Source organism: Mesocricetus auratus, unplaced genomic scaffold, assembly GCF_017639785.1.
Source record: "Mesocricetus auratus isolate SY011 unplaced genomic scaffold, BCM_Maur_2.0 Super-Scaffold_100007, whole genome shotgun sequence".
NCBI lineage: Eukaryota > Metazoa > Chordata > Mammalia > Rodentia > Cricetidae > Mesocricetus > Mesocricetus auratus.
The window spans coordinates 38,149,842-38,169,701 of NW_024429191.1; the positions used below are offsets into that span (position 1 = coordinate 38,149,842).

Below are 19,860 nucleotides of genomic sequence, written 5' to 3' on the forward strand. Positions count from 1 at the left end.
CAGGATTAGGACATGGGCGGGGTACTTGGTGTCCTGTGGAGAGAAGTGACTGAGAAATCCCAACACACTGGGACTGTAAAGCGACTAATGGGAAGATGGAGGCTCCGGTGGCAGGTGAAGGATTGTGAGCTGTTTTCTGCAGCTGTGACTGAATACCATAGACTGCATAATTTATAGAGGATTTATTTGTAGAGAACTCCTAATTCCCAGCTTTAGGAACCCAGATAAACTGGGAAATCCAAAGCCGAGCATCAGGTGACAGCCTTCTTGCGGTGGGGACTCCCGGAATAAAAGCGATCAGGGCATCAGAGTGAGGCAGAGCCAGCGGCAGCCAGTTATAACAACACCCCAGCAGTAACCCACAAATCCATCGGTCCAAGAGCGGATTAATCCAGTCCAGCGGCCTAGGGTATTTCAGTGCGTTGTATTCAATGCATCCACCGACACAAACCACACCAGCCAAGAGCTGCGTTGCCTCCTGCTGCTCCAATGGCTTTCCTATGCGGCTCTTTATTCCATCACTTGGCTGAGGCCTTCACAACAGGTCAGCTTTACCTCCTCTCCTCCTGGTGAGGAGTTTGATGTATTTCGTGAGCGTTTGTACTTTCATATTTTATCCCTTGTTCTTGGACATCACGATGATTTCCTTGGGTATGTGCGCTTTGGGGTGGGGGATGGGGGTGAATGGGACTAGGGAACCTGGGGCAGGGCAGGCCCTGGTGTTTCCTGGGGGAAGGTCTGGGATGTGAACTGCAGCTTGCTTGTGGCTGCATATTCTCGCCTATCCCTGGGTCCTGCTCTCTTTCCCCATGGCACCCCCAGGAATCCTATAGGGCCACCGTGGCTCCCCTGCGCCTCCTCCCAGCCCTTCTCTCTGCGGGAACGCCACATCTCTTGAGAAGACACATACTCTTAAAAATTCCGAGTTGGGTCGAGTATGCAGTTTCGTATCTTCCCTAGCTACTGCTCGAAAGCCACTGGTTCACTTTCAGCAGCCCGTAAGATGTTTACCTACCGTGCTTAGGGGGAGAAGCATGAATTACTTACGGGCGCTAGGAGGTGGTCACTTGCATTGAAGATTTCTCCAGAGCCTGTGCGGCTGGAGAGGCTAGACTGGAGCACAAAGACACCAAAGTTGGGGTACATAAGCTGGGGATGGTAGCCCGGCTTTTCTCAGGCTGATGGATTGGTTGTGGAGTTTTGCCTCAATAGCTCCGATGGTCATTCACAGCTCTTTTTCATTTGCTGATATAAAGGAGAAATGGCCACAGAAGTCCCTTCAGCAAACACAGGCAGGAGGAACAGGACAGCTTACCATCCCACATCCCCATTCCTCAGTACGGGCAGCTGAGGTCCAATCGCAGAAAACAAAGCTCTTAACTGAAGGACTCTCGAATGCCCCAGCCTCCGCTGCACCAGAGATGTCCCTGGAGTCAGAGTAAGGTGAGAAGGCCTTTGTCCAAAGGATGGCAGCTGGAAACTGCAGAGAACAAAAGATGCCTAAACCCTGTTCCTATTTTTATGAGAGGAGAGGATGCCAACTCACTACAACCCCTAGAGCATGTACTCTGATGCCAACCAGCTACTTCCTATAGCTCCAAACTCAATGGTTCAACCATGCAGGGAAGCCTGAAAAGTGGTCCTGTGTATTCTGCAGATCCTTTTGTCCAGACTGGATGTTGTACTACTGCTCCTCCAATTATCAGCCTCTTTTGGAGACCCCTCCCCCAAATGTATGTCATATACTGGTCATGGCAGTATGTCACTTGTATTAATTGTGGAAATTGAAAAGAACCCCACTTTGTGGTTGGGGTGAGAGCTGGCTGGGGTAGTAGAGAAGGATGTGTGCTTGTCATACCAGGTGACATCAAAATCCAGGATATCAAGGTGCTTATTAATGCCAAGGAAATACATTCCACGTGTGGACTGATGGCCTCCAGTGCCAGGCACTGTGCTTTAGAGCCAGTGAAGGGAAAGAGGGTACAGACAAAACAAAGTCAGGACAGCCAGAGCTGTTACACAGAGAATCCCTGTCTCAAAAAACCAAACAAACAAACAAACAAAAAAAAACAACAACAAAAAACCCAACAACCAAAGACACAAATGAGAAGGAATGTGCAAAATATTTTTAAACAATAATCATTGGACAAAATTACCAATAGCAAAAGTGGCACCAGTCTGGAGTTGAACAGGCACTTTTTGGGAAGATCTTTGTGTAGAAGTAATGCCTGTGTGAGTGCATGCATGCATGCCTGTGTCTGAGCTTGTATTGTTGGGGCCTGAAGCACATCAATATTAAACTCGACTATACCTAACTAACCTATGGCTCTCAGTCCCTTAGAGCAAAAGCTCATGGTTCTGGAGTCTTGTGATGGAGTATTATGTCATTTGTGAGTAAATAACCCTTCCCTTACAGCTACAGCTCCCTCCAGTCTGTTAAGATTGACAAGAGTTATTTTTACTCTGACAACTTTTATACTTTATACAATACCAGACCCATTGGGCATGTTTTTATAACAACAGTAAATGAACTGTAAAACAGGAAGTCTATTTGACCTTGGTGTGGGGGAGAGAGATAGGGCTTTGGCCATTCTGCATACAGTGCAGATGCATACCGCCAAGGTGGACTAAAAGTGACTAAGATGTTGATGTCACTGGGAGGAACACGTCATGCATTTTTACTTATTAAGTTTTGTTTAATATTATTTTTTGTTTATCATTTAATAGCTTTAAAAACATTTAATGAGCAGATGTGGTAGCTATTCCACTGGAGATGGAAGCCAGAGCCTCAGGAATTCAAGGCTGAATGAGCTACATGTGACCTTGTCTTAACAATAATAAACTCCACTGTAAAAGTGAGCCATGGTTTGTTTTACTAATGTCTCTTAATACCTGTAGTGGGGCCTCATCACTTCTACATGCTATTCATGGAAGTGAATGTCAATTTTTGCTTGCAAATGTGGTTGTTACTTTGGGAGACTACAATTGACAGTGGGACTTCTGGCACACTGTAGAAAATCTTGGTATACATGCCAGCTTTTCTCCTTCAGCGTGTGGCAGTGTTCCTGATTGAACTATGCAGCTCCACCCACCGCCATTTTAGTAGGTGCAACATTTGTCATTGCTTTAACGAGCACCTGTTTGATATTAGCATGATAGAAATTTTTTCAAGATTCTATTTCCTATTCATGTTCATAAACAATTTGTAAATGTTCTCCAATTTATATAGATATTTCTAGTATTAAGCTTTTGAGTCTTGGTAGTTACAAGTAATTTTAACCGGAGGTTTATTTACATTTTGTGTATAGGAGGGTTGACACACAAATGTTTTTGTTTTTTTTTTCCCTAAGTGAATTTTGTTTGTTTGTTTTTGTCCTTCAAGACAGGGCTTCTGTGTGTAGCCCTGGCTGTCCTGGAATTTGCTCTGTAGACCAGACTGACCTCGAACTCACAGAAATCTGCCTGCCTCTGCCTCCTGAATGTTGGGATTAAAGGCATGTCCCACCACTAGACTCTAAGTGATTTTTTTTTTACAAAATTGCTTTGAAAGCATTTTCTCATGCTGATAATTAAGACTATGGTTACCTATCCCTGAAGTCTCCCAATATCAAGACAACCTGAAGCCTCAGCAGCCAGCTGAAAGGCTTCCAGGTTTGTTCTTTCACTAAGCATTGGCTGGGCATCTGTGGTGTGCTATGTTGCCTTTCACCCTGTAGACACTGGAGAAACAGCCACATCTCTGCGTGGGGGATTACAGTTCACTGTATTTTGGCGGAATATAGAAAGGCTGTATGTTGATGTGAAGAGTTCATTGGAATTATGCACTAGTATGTGCAGGGCACCTTGCCAGATTGTTTACCCGTATGAACTCATTGCATCTAACAGGCATTATACCATCACATGAAAAAATGGAGGTGCAAAGGAAGTAGATTACTTGTCCCAGGTATCGCAGCTAACTGGCCTCCAGACCAGGATCCCTCAACTGTAGTATGCAGATCCTGACCCAGTGTGTGTGTGTGTGTGTGTGTGTGTGTGTGTGTGTGTGTGTGTGTGTGTGTGTGTGAAGCAGGGAACTAACAGTCAGCTTTTCTAAAGCCAGTCCTCCAAATGATGCTGAAATGTGAGCGATGTGAACATGCAGCCTTTTATTTTTCTCATTTTCTCTCAACACACACACACACACACACACACACACACACACAGAGAGAGAGAGAGAGAGAGAGAGAGAGAGAGAGAGAGAGAGAGAGAGAGAGAGAACCTGCAAACTATTATGAGAGGTGTAATTGCTATAACCTGCTGTGTCCTGTAGACACGATACTCATCGGTAACATAGCTCTAGTTATTATGGGCATCCCAAGAATCCCTTCTCCAGATGAAAGTCTACCCTGCAACTCACTCCCAGTGAAACTACCTTAGTATGCTTTCAGATTTCCCAATGAACTGTTAAAATTCTGTAATGGATCTTCATAGAAATATTTCTTTGCTTTTGTTTCCCCTGGAGGGAGACTATGACGAGAAATAAATGACAGCCTGAAGCTGTCATATCCTCCTCCAACCCCTCCCTCGTTAGCTGTGGATGAGAAAGAGATGGCCGGCGATTTGGCTCAATGAGGGTCGGATCCCGCAGCATTGTCCCTTCAGCCATGTCCACAACTGCCTGAGATGTTAAATCTTCCCAGTTTTAAAACAAAGGGTTCAGACAAAGATGAGACTCCTGAGCCGGCTCAGCAAGAGCACTTTAGGATTGGTTGGGATACCGCCCAATAGGAACGAAGAACCGGTGTCTCCTACTGGCAACATTTTATGTTTGTCCAATCAGATGATAGTGTTTTGGAGCCTTCATTTAAATATAAAGATGACAAATAACCCTGCCTTCACCGTCTCCGCGTTTGTGTTGGTGCAGCTAGTGCAGCAGGATGCCGGAGCCTTCCCGCTCCACTCCAGCCCCCAAGAAGGGTTCCAAGAAAGCCATTACCAAGGCGCAGAAGAAAGACGGCAAAAAACGCAAACGGGGCCGCAAGGAGAGTTACTCCATCTATGTGTACAAGGTGCTGAAGCAGGTGCACCCCGACACCGGCATCTCGTCCAAGGCCATGGGCATCATGAACTCCTTCGTCAACGACATTTTCGAGCGCATCGCCAGCGAGGCCTCCCGCCTGGCGCATTACAACAAGCGCTCGACCATCACGTCCCGAGAAGTGCAGACGGCCGTGCGTCTGCTGCTGCCCGGGGAGCTGGCCAAGCATGCCGTTTCCGAGGGCACTAAGGCTGTCACCAAGTACACCAGCTCCAAGTGAGGCGCGGCGCGGGCGCCCCCAACCCAAAGGCTCTTTTCAGAGCCACCTTCCAAACTCAAAAAAGGAGCGTGCTGTCTGGTGTGATTAAGACCTGTCATTCACTTGATGTGCATTGGGATGGGGGGTGTATTGGACTTTGGGACCCTGAGGTAATGCACTCTTTGTTTATAATAATACATTAATAAATTAGGCTGGTTCCATTTTGACCACAGAACGTATTTTAGTAGATGGCTTCGGGGAACGTTTGATGTGGGCTGTGCGGTTAGGGACCAGGGGCTTCAGCAGCATGCTCTCCTCATCTTCCCACCCTGTGACCCCATTCTCCCTCCCCCATGTCCTGCGGAGTGCTGTATTGAGGTTCAGGTTGTGCTGTTGTGACTGCTGCTCTCGGAGGAGCCATCTTCCTCCGCCGCTTTGCTCCCTTCCTCCACTTGCGAGGATTAGACACTTGGAGCTCTTCCAGCCAAAAACAGTTTAAGCAAGTCTGTTTAGTATTGTACTCGAAACGCCTAAAAATGCGATGTATGGCTCCTGCTTTCCAGCCTTACCGCTAAGCCAAAATATTGACAGTGGAAATTCTGGCCTTTTATCCATGCATGTGTTTGAAGGATAAAAAGTCCTTTTGTTTCATCTCAATTTATACGTGTGTGTGCACCTGAGTATATATAAAAAATGTATATACATTAACAGAACTCTAGTAAATGGTGAAACGTCCTTTTAAATAAAGCAAATTAGTACCTTTAAAACAAAACAAAACAAAAAGCTACACACGCTGTAGTCAGTTTATGTTCGCATTAATGACTAAGTGCAAGAACATAATTACCCTCTCCTGAAATTCCAATATGAGTGCTTCAACGTATGTCGGAGAAGCCCATCTTTCCTGATCTCCTAGTTGCCCCTGGTTCCAATTACATGTTGGTTTCACGGGTGGACAATGGGGGGCTTTCTCCTCACACCACCTCCAATGGCAGCCGCTCATTTGTCAACATTTAGCCTCTTACTGTCTCAGATGGGAAAGATGAGTCTTTCCGTTGATAATTTCTTCTTAAAGAGACAGCTTTTTCCCTCGCTCAAAATTCTTAGTTGGTTCCCTAATAATTAGCAATTTTTTCTTGAGACCGGGGAATAACAATCTTGTCCATGTTTCAAACTGCATGCCTGCAAATCTCTCATTCCACCCCCCCAAACCTTACTATAAGTTTTTCAGATCCAGAGAACACATCATTTGCCTTGTTCTAGTTCTTGCTATTATAAATTCTCACATAATTGCACACTTGCCACACTTTCTAATTTTTCAATTTCACCTGATCATTCTCTTTACTCTGGTTATAACAAGGAACCAGAGACACTGATCTTGTATACAGTTAGTTGCTCTCAGTTTTCTGTATTCCAAAAACACAACAGCACAGTTTTCTACTTTCTTTGTGTTCTCCTTAATATTCACATTTTACAAGAGGACAAATTTTCCCAATCCTGAGCTGCAGCTGCCAAAGAAACAAACCTGGGCAACTTATTCTGAACTTCCAGCTTTTGTCAGGAAAAAGAGACAAAAACCTGGAAAAAAAAAACCATTGTATTATCAACAACTACAAATGTATTGTTACAGAATTATACTTGGAAATTATGATAGTGTGCTAGATTTGCTCACTGATTCTATCTTTTGTACTAAATAATGTTTCGGCACATCTCCTAGGCTCATTTCCTTCTGCAGGTACAGGTTCCAGTTTATCAAAACCATTTGTTTATACTGGGCCTAGATGAAGCAACTGCAGATGCTCCTTTGAAACTGGATCCTTGGAGCTGGAGAAATGGCCCAAGGTTAAGAATACTCTTGCAGAGGACCTGAGTTCAGTTCCTAGCACCCACAATAAGTGGGTCATTAATGACTCACAACCATCAATAATGTTACTTCCAAGGGATCTGACCCCCTCTTCTGACTTCTGCTTGCATGTGTATGCATCAATGCAGGAAAAACAAAATTTAAAAAATGGGTGGTTGACTCCAGGGCCTGGCCATGCAACTCTGTAATAGAGTACTTCCCCAGAATAGCAAAAGCATCAGAGGCCTTGACAATCACTTGGCAAGGATTGTATTCAACCTTTTTGAATGTAAATACCATTGGTGTTTTGTTTGATGAAAGGCTCTCACTATGTAGCTCTGGATAGCCTGGAACCTGGTATGCAGACCACACTGGTCTAGAGCACACACAAAGATCCACCTGCCTCTGCTCCTTCCAACCATTGCTATTACAGGTCTATGCTACCATGTCTGGCTTCCCAACCCTCTATTTTTGAGACCATTAAGAATACTGGCATAAGTCCATGGTGACACATGCCTTTAACTCCAGCACTCAGGAGGCACACCTAGTCTATATAGTGAGTTCTAGACCAGCAAGGCCTACATGATGACACTGACACGTGTGTGTGTGTGTGTGTGTTTGTGTGTGTGTGTGTGTGTGTGTGAGAGAGAGAGAGAGAGAGAGAGAGAGAGAGAGAGAGAGAGAGAGAGAGAGTGAAAGAACTGTTGACAGGTCTCTCACCTTTGATGATGAATCATGGTAAAGTGGTTACGACAAGGCTTCCATTACTATGCACTTACTCCTTTTTTAAAAAGATGTCAAATGAAGGTAATGCTATATACCACACAGACTGCTTGTGTCCATGAATGGATTTAAATAAACCCAGGCAGGGGCAAAGAAGACGACTAGGTGGCATTGCAGTGTTAGCCTTGGCTAACACATTAGAGGTCCAGAGTTCATTCTCCCACCCAATACCTTCCTCCCATCAGTAAAAACTCAGTTTCACTAACATACCAAGCCTTAATGATTTATGTCTTAAACCATTGTCTGCTGTCCTAGTGTCGGGTAATATGGTTGGCCTGTTTAAACTTCAATAGACAATTCTGGAGAACGGTAATTGGTAAAATGTAATACATATATAATTGCTGTTGGCAGAATTTGAGGCAGAAGGAAAATAGAAACAAATTCTCAGAGGAAAACAACCTGAAATATCTGTTAAAGCATTTGGTTTACTTTGACCTGACTCTGATGTTGACTTTCTAATAGACGTTTTTAAGAAAAAAAAAGTCCTACATTGCCATTTGCATTTTGCAGCTACTTAGGATAAATATACTTCAGATGCTAACTTTAAAGCATGTGGAAGCCAGGCAGTGGTGGCGCACGCCTTTAATCCCAGCACTCGGGAGGCAGAGGCAGGCGGATCTCTGTGAGTTCGAGGCCAGGCTGGACCGACAGCCTCTGAAACAATACAGAGAAACCCTGTCTCGTAAATACCAAAAAAAAAAAAAAAAAAAAAAAAAAAAAGCATGTGGAGTGATCAAAAATCCTTTTATGTGGAAAGGGGGAGGTGGCATGCTATTGTAGGTGTGAAGCCAAGTAGGTTTCTGGAAGTTACAGAGGAGACATTTCCTCCCTGTGAACTGCCTGTTAGCAGTCAGATGAGACAGCTCCCTTTGACCAGCTGAAAAAATAAATTAAAATTTACATATTATTCTTTGCCGGACACAATGATACGACTCTCAATATATCTCATAACAGTTCAAAAATTACCACAAATCCCTTTTCCATAAATAAAAGCCAAACCAAGGAAACTGGTGCTCTTTCCACAGTTAAGATTTCTTGCCCAAACGTTCCAGAACAAAATGGCATTCTCCAAATAAATGCTGAGTGTGGAAAATTCTGTTACCAGCGCTTCACGGAAAATAAAGCAGCTTTAGGGGAGCAACTCATTTGCTCAAAACAACGGGATTCTTACCCAAGTTCTTCCATCCCCTAACCACTAAATCTGCGGGCAGCTGCAGCTGGCTACATCCAGCTCCTGCACACAGGCATTGTGGGTGTCGCCGTACCTTTTCAACCCGGGTTCCAGTATACCGCTAGTGCAGATCTGTTGAGATGATATAATGTCATTATAGTCACATCCAGGTAATAAAGAGGCCTGTCTATTCCAGGAAAGGCTCTAAAGGAACACAGACTCAGAAGCCACCCAGGGGGCGTGGCACCCAGAATCCCTCATGATCTCGCGCACCTGGGTAAGACTTTAACTAGGTCTTGCAGGGGGAACTCAACGCCCCTTGCCATTTTTCACATCCCACCCTTAGGAAAAGCAGAGCAGCTGCAGCCCTATATTTCTCACTTAAGACACATCTTTCTTGGCCGTACCAACTAACAATCCCCCTCAGGCGCGTGGCAATTATCATTGACCCCACACACTGTGTCCAAGACCCTTTTAAAGACTGTATGGGTGGCTCTGAAAAGAGCCTTTGGATTGAGGACGCCCGCGCCGCGCCTCACTTGGAGCTGGTGTACTTGGTGACAGCCTTAGTGCCCTCGGAAACGGCATGCTTGGCCAGCTCCCCGGGCAGCAGCAGACGCACGGCCGTCTGCACTTCTCGGGACGTGATAGTCGAGCGCTTGTTGTAATGCGCCAGGCGGGAGGCCTCGCTGGCGATGCGCTCGAAAATGTCGTTGACGAAGGAGTTCATGATGCCCATGGCCTTGGACGAGATGCCGGTGTCGGGGTGCACCTGCTTCAGCACCTTGTACACATAGATGGAGTAGCTTTCCTTACGTCCCCGTTTGCGTTTTTTGCCATCCTTTTTCTGAGCCTTGGTGACAGCCTTCTTGGAACCCTTCTTGGGGGCTGGAGCAGATTTAGAAGGATCAGGCATAGTGGCTACCTGGTCTGGAGAAACGGGCGCGTCCGACGTACCAACTCTATTTGTACGCCTCGTATTCAAATGAGGGATCAGATATGACTGGCTTCGATTGAATACAATTGCACATTATGTCATCGGAGGGGGGGCAAGGTATATGCAAATTAGGACATGCCGGTTTCTTTTTCTGATTGGCTAGTGCTGCCATCCAATAGAAAGGTGCGGTCTAGCCTTCCTCCTGATCATATATAAGGGCTTGCTGGCCGTTGAGGGGCCGTAACCGTCAGCTTTCTTTCTGGCTGGTGCTGTATTTCTTGACTATCAGTTGAATATGTCTGGTCGTGGCAAGCAGGGTGGCAAAGCTCGTGCAAAAGCGAAGTCCCGCTCTTCCCGCGCTGGTCTCCAGTTTCCGGTGGGTCGCGTACACCGTCTTCTCCGTAAAGGCAATTACTCGGAGCGGGTGGGTGCCGGCGCCCCGGTGTACCTGGCCGCTGTGCTAGAGTACCTGACAGCTGAGATCTTGGAGCTGGCTGGCAACGCGGCCCGTGACAACAAGAAGACGCGGATCATCCCGCGCCACCTACAGTTGGCCATCCGCAACGACGAGGAGCTCAACAAGCTGCTGGGCCGCGTGACGATCGCGCAGGGCGGCGTCCTCCCTAACATCCAGGCGGTTCTGCTGCCCAAGAAGACCGAAAGCCACCATAAGGCCAAGGGCAAGTGAGGCCCTGCTGGTCGTTAGTGCTACTTACCGGACACCAAAGGCTCTTTTCAGAGCCACCCACACCCTCAAAAGAACTGTACGCTGAGCCTGTCGCTGACAGGTACTGGTCAGGGCTGGGTCTCCCCCCAGCGCGGGGTCTGGGGCCTTCACAGCTGAGGCCAACAGCTTCTGTCTGCAGTTGGCCTACGGTCTGTTTGGAGGCACTCCCGGTTTGTCCCTACCATTCTCCAGTGCTAGATAACTCGGTTCGTTTTTGGACCACAGGGAAACACTCGGTTCTTTAGAAGTTAGTATTAGGCTCTGATAGGTAGCATTTCTACGGAAACTGAAGTGAAATGCTTAGAGTTCTACCAAAACGTAAGTCTGTTCGAGTTAGATCTAATCACGTTGGGATTTCCAAAATGTCTGAGGGGAGATAATTCTATGGAGGTTTTTTTGTTTTTTGTTTTTTTTTTTGGTTAAGGCTATTGGTAAAGAGCAACCCGAAGTTTTGTGGGGCACAGGGAGCGACTTAGGGCAGTGCTGCCTCGGCCTGCTTATGGTGGTAGGATTACAAATGGGCATGGTGGTCCAGCAGGTGTTTGGAATTGGTCACACAATCGGATCCACTTAAGTAGCTTAACCTTGAACAAAATAATTTGTTGGTTTTGGTAAAACTAGATTTGAGAGTACAGCAATGTCCTAAAGGAAAGTATTAACATCACATTAAGTAAAATGTGAATTTTTAGAGAGGATTGTGACTTCTACAAACAATGTAAAGAATGGTTGGAGGGGCTGGAGAGATGGCTCAGAGGTTAAGAGCACTGACTGCTCTTCCAGGGGTCCTGAGTTCAATTCCCAGCAACCACATGGTGGCTCACAACCATCTACAATTCAATCTGGTGTCCTCTTCTGGCATGTAGGCAGAACACTGTATATGTAATAAAATCTTTTTAAAAAAAAAAGAATGGTTGGAGAGTTCTAGATAAAATCATCAGGAACAGTCATGTTAATCATTACCAGTGGGAAAGGGAGAGTTGGGGGGTTAAATGAGTTATGATAATCCTTTAAAATGCCTCAGAATCAGAGTGTGCCCCCCCCTTTCCTTTTAACTATGCTATTCTCTTTAAGCTTTAACAATGCAGGACAGCAAGGCAATTATATAATGTTTATTATATAAATTATATATACACACTACCAAAACTGGGTCTATTCAAGCCTGGGCTCCTTAGACAACGTCTATAATTACAAATCTGTTAATAAAATTACCAATTTCTCAAAAACCCATTTGCCTAAGAATAAGCAATTCCCTTAACTGAGAGTCTCAACCACACAATAGACACAAAAACTGCATGTAGATTATACAGTCTGTTAATGGGTGGTTTCAGTAAAACAAAGCCTAGGGGTTGAGCCTCGAGATCTTCCCTTTATGTTTTTAGTGAGAATCTTGCAGTCTAGCTTTAGTCTGTATGTATTCATGGATCATTGCAGTTCCTTAATCTCTTGAATGACAGTTAATTTGGGGGGTTGGGTGTTAGTTACTATTTAATGGTGTTATGGAGGCATTGTGGAGGGAGGTGTACTGGCGATAGTTTCTCTTCTTCCACCTCTTAGACTTCTGTGAAATGCATAACCACCACCCAAAAGGAATATTTTATTTTCCATTAGGTGAGATGCAATATAAAGATGTAGCTTGTCTACTGTTCAGGGTTTTGTGGCCCATGAGTAACTAGAGAGCACAGATTCTGAATGTGTCTATAATATTACAGATAGTTGCACTGAAACAGCTCTGACCTAAGATCCCGTCATCTGCATTACCATTTCCAGAAACGTAAAGTACCAAAAGCAGCTACCTTGAAAAGAGCATGTCCACTGGATTCATCACCATGGCATATATACCATGCCTAGGTATATATATACACACACACACACACACACACACACACACACACACACACACACATATATATATATATATATATATATATACCATGCCTAGGTATATATATATATATATAATAAAATGAGAATATGCATCTAACAGAAGCTACACAGATAGAGCAGCAGTATCATTTATACAATCTAAAAGTAACCCAAATATCCATGAGCTGATAAATAGGTTGACAAAACTGGTTTGTCCTCATAATGGATTATTAGTCAATGAAAGGGAATGAAGTGCCAATTTGTGCTACAACATGAATGAACCTCAGTGTCCAGAACAGGCCCAATCAGACAGTAGATACAGAAGCTGAAAGGGGAGAGAATAACAGAATTTCCTTGTGTGTTCATGGAAGAAGGCACGGGTGATGGTCACAGCATAAGAAATGTGCTAAATGTCCCTCAACTGCTCACATGAAAATGGTTCATAATATCTTGTAAATCTCACCTAAATTTTAAGAAACTCAGAGTGTGTGCCAAATAAGAGGACAGACGGGCTGGAGAGATGGCTCAACAAGTAAGGATTTTGCTGTGCAAGCATGAAGACCTGAATTTGATTCCCAGGACCCATGCAATGCAGGGCCAGGTTAGCACTCAACTGTAATTCCAGTGCTTCTAAGGAAGACAGGAGAATCCTGAAAGCTTTCAGGCCAGCTAGCCTGGTAAACACATCAGCTAACAGAGACCCTGCCGCAAGGTGGAACTTGAGAACAATACCTGAAATGGTCCTCAGACCTCCACACATAAGGCACATGTTTGCCTGCATTTATATATGTGTGTGTGTGTGTGTGTGTGTGTGTGTGTGTATTCATAGATGCACATGTGTGTATGCACACACACGGGGAGAGGGGAAAGAAAGATGACTGATGTGTTCCAGTGCTTATTTTCTAGAATAACACTGGCCTATCTCTGGTAAAAGGAAGTTGAACTCAGGTGCCACATCAGCCATCATCAGAGACCATGTGGAAAGGCAGGTATGCACTCAGACCTGATACTGCAGCAGCTCTGAACAGGCCTTGGCGGTTCACCTTCTCAGGCTCTGCTCATGTGTGTGTTGTGTGGAAGCACGGAGGTCTTTTCCTGGCCCACTGTATCTCTAAACACATGCCTCTATTAGAATTATTTCAGCAGCCGCTATCCACATGTCCCTATGCACTGCTGTTTATTGAAGATAAGAAAAAGATATAGAGGGTTCCAGAAGAATGCAGCTAGAGCCAACCTTGGAAGTATCTCCAGTGTTTGCTGTGTGTGGGAGCTCTCCACCTGGCTCTGCAGCACCCTCTGTTCCTCTTCTAGTGTAGGTCTTTCCTCCAGTTCCTGCTTCCCAGATTTCGCCTCTACTCTGTGGGACCATTTCTTGCAGGCTCATTCACATGTCCAATAATCTCCCACATCAAAAAATTAAAAATAGATCTAGTATAAGATCCATCTCTCCAACTCCTGGGCATCTATCCAGAGGAAATTAAATCAGTTGTGGAAGAGACTTACTGAAATGCTCATTGTGGCACTGTCAACAGCTAAGACATGGGACTAACCTAAATGTCTACAACGGGGCAAATACATCTTTAAAATGTGGCATATACACAGGTTAAATACTACATAGACTTAAAAAACAAATTTCATTTGTTATCATGTGGGCAAACCTAGAGGACATTACAGTATCCCTTGGCATCCACAGGGGATTGGTTCTATGACCCCCAGACTGGTACCAAAATCTGTGGATGCCCAGGGTTCTTAGTACTTGCTTATAACCTAAAAAATCTTCAGAGTACTTTAAATTATGCCAGCATAACTCCTGGTACTTAATGGAGCATAAGTGTAGGGTAAATAGTTTTGTTAGGTTGATCAAGAATCACTATCATAAAGCTCTGTGCATGTTCAGTAGGGATGACTCGGGAGGGAAGCTGGAGCACCAGGGAGAATCAACAGGGGTCAGCTGGTGAGGCATCAAAGCTTCTCTATAGGTTAATGACAAGTGGCAGGTCAGTTGGACTATGGCTGTGTAGACAGCTCTTGCCTCGCATGATAACTGCAACGCTGTGTGTCTCGGAAGCAGGGATCTCGGGCCTCCTTGTTGCTCATGACAGGTATGGCTGCTGCCCAGGAGGACCCCTCCTTTCTGTGACATTCCCCAAAACCATGGCTTCCACAAGCCCACACCTCTTCTCCAAGCTGCATGCTTACAGCACTGTCCCCACCTGCTAAAGGCAGCCCACCCTCACTGGTGTCAAGATCACATGACATTTTCCTCACCCTGTAACCAGTTGCAACATGCACTGGTGATTCAATTCAGAAAAAGAGACAAAATATACCTGTCTTGCCTATGCTTGAATTGCTATGACAGAAAATATACACAAAGAAGTGAGGTAATTGGATCAATTAAAGTGCAACCCACAGAATGAGGAACAGTATTTTCTACTCATACATTTGATCAGGGATGAATATCCAAAAATAGCAAAGCCCTACAATTCAATGAAAACTCAAGTTTTAAATAGGAAAAGAATCAGGAGTTTCTGTAGACATACATGATCTTTGACATTACTACAGTCACTGAACAGACAACAGATGTCCCCTCCTTCTGGTTAGGATGGCTGTCATTTAAAAGGGGAAAAAATGCCTTCTCTCCCTTCCAGGACTCTCATAAGCTTGCATAGTCTTTTATATCGCCCTATTCATGCCTAGGGGATAAACTGCAATGTTGTGACCAGCTCATCACCTCACCGTTATCTATCCTCTCCTAGCTGTCATTGACAAGAGGCAGAGAGGCACATTTGTGTCTATGTTCACGTGTTGAGTATGCTCTGCACATAGTGTTGAACTGGTATTTGGTAAAGTTAATTTAAAACGAATGACTTCTTTCCGGCCTCGTTAGTGATGTAGAGAAGGAAAGAAACTGAGCTCCCATTGCAAGAAGAACGGAGCTGAGAGGGCAGAGGTGTGCCACGGTCTAGCTCCCGCCCCCATGTTCCACCTCCATCCCCACCTTCCACCCACAACACTACAAGCTAAACCTCCATTTGATCCTTTCCCGCAAAGCCATTGGTGAGGCTCCGATTCTGATTGGGAGAAATTTGACAGAAAAAGGAAACTACATTGCCAGATGTTAAGACGCTGCTCTGCAATTGCATGTAGCCTCGAACCGCACGACTTCTTTCAGGGAAGCTCAGCTCAGACTTGTTGGGATGGAAAAACAGATTTAAGATTAAAGCTTTGGGTCTCGTGGGTGCAGCGCCCAGCTTGGGAACCACCCCGGGAACGGTTGCATAGAATTAAGCCTTTGAGCCGGGCGTTGGTGGCGCACGCCTTTAATCCCAGCACTTGGGAGGCAGAGGCAGGTGGATCTCTGTGAGTTCGAGGCCAGGCTGGTCTACAAGAGCTAGTTCCAGGACAGCCTCCAAAGCCACAGAGAAACCCTGTCTCGAAAAAACAAAACAAAACAAAAGAAAAAAAAACAAAAAAAAACCACAAAAAAAAAAAAAAAGAATTAAGCCTTCGAGAGGTCTGGGGTGCAGGAGTGTATGCATGTGTGAGCGCTGGGGCTCAGAAAAGGTTTCCAGCGGCTTCTGGTGGGCGCCTTGGCCTTGGATGCTGGCGAGGCGTTGCGCGTTGCGCTTTGCATGCTTTGACGCCTGAGCTCAAGGGCGTTTTCCGATTGGTCAGCAGTCCGAAAGCTCTAGCTGATCACATTGGCTACCTAAGATGAGGCCGCCTGGCAGATGCTCCACTGTTTCCCGGACTCCACAACAGTTCCATCCTGGAACCCTCAGTTTCAAATGCTATTTGTCGCTGATGTCTCTCACAAGGTCGTGTATTTCCAGAGGCAAGAGCTGCGGTTTCTTCTTTCTGAAAGTGAAGCCATTTCCCTCATGCCACTATGTACATAAACTGGCACCAGAGAGCAGTGTCGGTTCCTGGACGCCACTAATGGACAACGCACATCTCCTTCGGGATGGTACTGCACCTCCCCGCGGCCGCACTCCTAGACACCTGGCTCCTGCTTCCCTGCTTTGGCATTGACTCATGTCTCTGTTTAAACTACTCATTGGCGTTTAGAAACAAAACCCCCTGATTGTCAGTGCGTTCCCCCCCCCCCAAAGCCGAAAAATGATTTCTATGTTTTTCTCGATTCACGATTGGAACTACGTGGGCTACCTTTTTCATACTCCGACATAGTCTAAGTAACCGTTATTATTTTTTGATGCCCAGATTGTAACATTTTGAGGCCTATAGGAGACACTTGAGTCTAGTCCATTCTTGAAAGTATTTGCTTCAGAAGGCTTTTTTATTTTATTCAGATCCAAATGTGTTTTATTTTGTTTGAAGGGTTTTTTTTTTCAAGCCAGGTGATGGTAGTGCACGCCTTTAATCCCACCACTCTGGAGGCAGAGGCAGGAGGATCTTAGTGAGTTCCAGGCCAGCCTTATTTACAGAACAAGTTCCAGGACAGCCAGGGCTGTTATACAAAGAAACTCTGCCTCGAAAAACAAACAAACAACAAAAAAAAAAAGGAAAGAAAAAGAAAACAGTCTTTTCAACGTAGTGTAAACTAGCCTCAAAATTGTTATCCTGACTCAACCCCTAAGTGCTGCAGTTGTAAGCATAGACCACCATGCCTTGTTATCCCTAGGCCTTTGAGTCATTTCTTTCTTTCCTTTTAGATTTATTAGCATATATTAGCTGTGCATAGTAATGGTTTTCATTTTGGTAATTTCATACTGTTGTGCCAGGTTTGTGGAATCCCAGAGACTAATCCGAGGAGTCGACACTCTGATGCAAAAGCAAAAGGTTCCATTTATTGTTCAGCTGGCCAGCCGGATCTCTTTCCATGGTGGAGGAAATGAGATGCCCACCAGCCAAAAACAGACGCATTTACAGGGGGAGACCATAAGGCTGAAGGCCCCAAATTTCAGTTTCCATAGTTACTTAAGGTCATACAAAGTACAGAGTAAAGCAGTAACTACATATTTTAAGCAAGATACATTTGGGTAAGATAAGACAGGGTATGGGCTTGAGGGGTTACATGGGTCAAAGGGTCTGTCATCTATCCCCTGGCCTGGGGATCTTTATGACCAGCAATTAGCAAGGAATGTTAGCAGGAGTGGTAGACAGTTGCCTCCCCTTCTCTGAGAGCAGGCCTCAGGCACCAGCCCTGGCACTCCTGATTTGAAGAGTTTCCTTTTACATTAGAAGTTCCCTTTCTCTGTATAGATTTAGGGCCCAGGTTTTTAAACTTTTATTAATTTTAATTTTTGGTCCCTCAATACATGTATATAACATTCTTTTTTCATATCTACACACACCAGATTTTTCATTTTTTCTCCTGTCTCTGGTCACTTACCTCCTCATAAATACCCATTCCCTATTTTCACATCTTTTTCAAAAATCTAGCTTCCACATGCTAGTGAACCCATGCAATGCTTTTTTTTTTTTTCAGGATCCGGCTTATTTGACTTAACACAATGATCTTGAGTTCTATCCATCTCTCCAGCAAACATAACATTAATTAATTTTTTCCTTTTTCTCTTATATTTTTTTCTATTTCTACCCTCCCCCTTTTAAATAGTGTCTCACTATTTAGCCCTGGCTGGCCTCAAACACACAGAGATCCACCTGCCTCTGCCTCCCAAGTGCTGGTGTACCACCACACCCAGCCATATTTCATTGTTACTAGCAGAATAAAGTATTCTGTCAAGTATTTATACTATGTTTTAACAAGTTAGGCTGGGTTTTCTTTTATAACTGTTTGGGTTAGAGGGCAAAGCTTAGTGCTATGGTCTGCATATGTCCCCAAAGTCCCACACTGAAATGTCACCCCTGTGATAGCAGTAAACAGTGCGGCTTTTAGGAGGTGATCAGTGAGGTGAGAGCCCTTACAAAAGGGTTCGAGGTATAGGTTCTCACTCTTCAAACAAAGGCAACTAAAAGTCGCTATCAATGGCCACCACCAGACATCGAATCTATCTGCCTGTGCCTTGACTTTGCCTTTCCCAGCTCTCTGAAGTGTGAGAAACAAGTCTCTGATGTTATAAATTACCCAATCTATATAATTTAGTAACTTGTGATCATGTGTGTGATTAAAATTTACTATGTATTTGTTTTGGTCCATAGATGTGGCTTATAGTACTAGAGCCCTTTCATTTTAAACTAAGCAATAAAAACCATAAGCATATGTTTTATTAAGGTACTTGACTTTTTTTCCCCTTGATTCTTGAAGCAACTTTTGGTCAGATTCAGAACTATAAAGATAATCTTTTGTATATTGAGGTACTTCAGGTCTGAGAAAGGAAATTTTCTCTCTTTCCCCTTTCCCCCTGTTTCAACTCATACCCTCCTTTTTATTTTTTATTTTTTATTTTTTAAACTAATTCTTTCCTTTCTGTAGGCAGGTCATAGAAACTGGAGTCTCTCTTTCTCAAGGCAGATCACAGAGCCTAAGAATATCCTCTAATCTTCCCCTGCCTTTCTGCCTTGAAGTCAATCCTACAGAAAGTCTCAACCTTAGTTGATAATCACAAGCCCCCCCCCACACTCCCTGCAACCCCAAGCTTAAGTGTAGTCTCTGCTCCACAGAAAGACCAAGAGAAATTTGAAGAGACAAGTCTAGACAGGCTTATCCAGTACATCCACTTGGGATCATAACCTTTGTGTTCTAACATTTGTGCAAGTTTTAATCATGGCTGTGCAGTGAGGGCTCCATAAAAACCCAAAGACTGTTTTGGGAGCTGCTGGACCCTGGTTAGGGTTAGGTGTAATGCCCCCAAGGTGAAGAACTCTCACCAGGAGGGGAGTACCAGGAGGGAAACTCCTGTGCTGAGGACCCACTGGCCATTTATATCTTTTAAAATAGTCTTCACACCCAACTTGGGTGGTAATAGCACATACCTGTAATGCCAGAACTCAAGAAGCAGAGAAAGGAAGATCTCCCAGTTTGAGGCCAGCCTGTGATGGGGGATGTCCTTCTGTGTGCTGTGAATATGTTTCTCTTCTTGGTTGATGAATAAAGCTCTTTCGGCCAATGGACAGGCAGGATGTAGCCAGGCAACCAGACTAGGAGATCTGGGAAGAGGAAGACAGAGAGTGGATCACCAGAGAGAAGCCATGTAGCTGCCAAGGAAGAAAGGTCCAGGCATCACAGGTAAGCCAACACCTTATGGAGATACATAGGTTAATAGAAATGGATTAATAATTAAGAGAGAGCTAGACAATGAGAAGCCTGAGCCATCTGCCAAACAGTTTATAATTAACATA

General features: G+C 44.6%; 3 protein-coding genes across 3 annotated transcripts; 2 read left to right on the forward strand and 1 right to left on the reverse strand.

Moving 5' to 3' along the window:
- Nucleotides 1-4,867: 4,867 nt before the first annotated feature.
- Nucleotides 4,868-5,933, forward strand: LOC101829502 (histone H2B type 3-A). The gene has a single exon (XM_013111556.3). It carries the CDS (start codon nt 4,917-4,919, stop codon nt 5,295-5,297), a length of 381 nt encoding a protein of 126 aa, XP_012967010.1. The 5' UTR covers nt 4,868-4,916; the 3' UTR covers nt 5,298-5,933.
- A 2,693-nt stretch (nt 5,934-8,626) lies between these two features.
- Nucleotides 8,627-10,411, reverse strand: LOC101829234 (histone H2B type 3-B). Its single transcript, XM_005067713.4, has 3 exons — nt 9,610-10,411; nt 9,165-9,202; nt 8,627-8,776 (listed from the first exon to the last, which is right to left on the reverse strand). The coding sequence occupies exons 1-2, from the start codon at nt 9,984-9,986 to the stop codon at nt 9,169-9,171; spliced, it is 411 nt and encodes a 136-aa protein (XP_005067770.2). The 5' UTR covers nt 9,987-10,411; the 3' UTR covers nt 8,627-8,776; nt 9,165-9,168.
- LOC101828968 (histone H2A type 3) lies at nt 10,232-11,901 on the forward strand. The gene has a single exon (XM_005067712.4). The coding sequence runs from the start codon at nt 10,303-10,305 to the stop codon at nt 10,693-10,695; it is 393 nt and encodes a 130-aa protein (XP_005067769.1). The 5' UTR covers nt 10,232-10,302; the 3' UTR covers nt 10,696-11,901.
- Nucleotides 11,902-19,860: the final 7,959 nt, after the last annotated feature.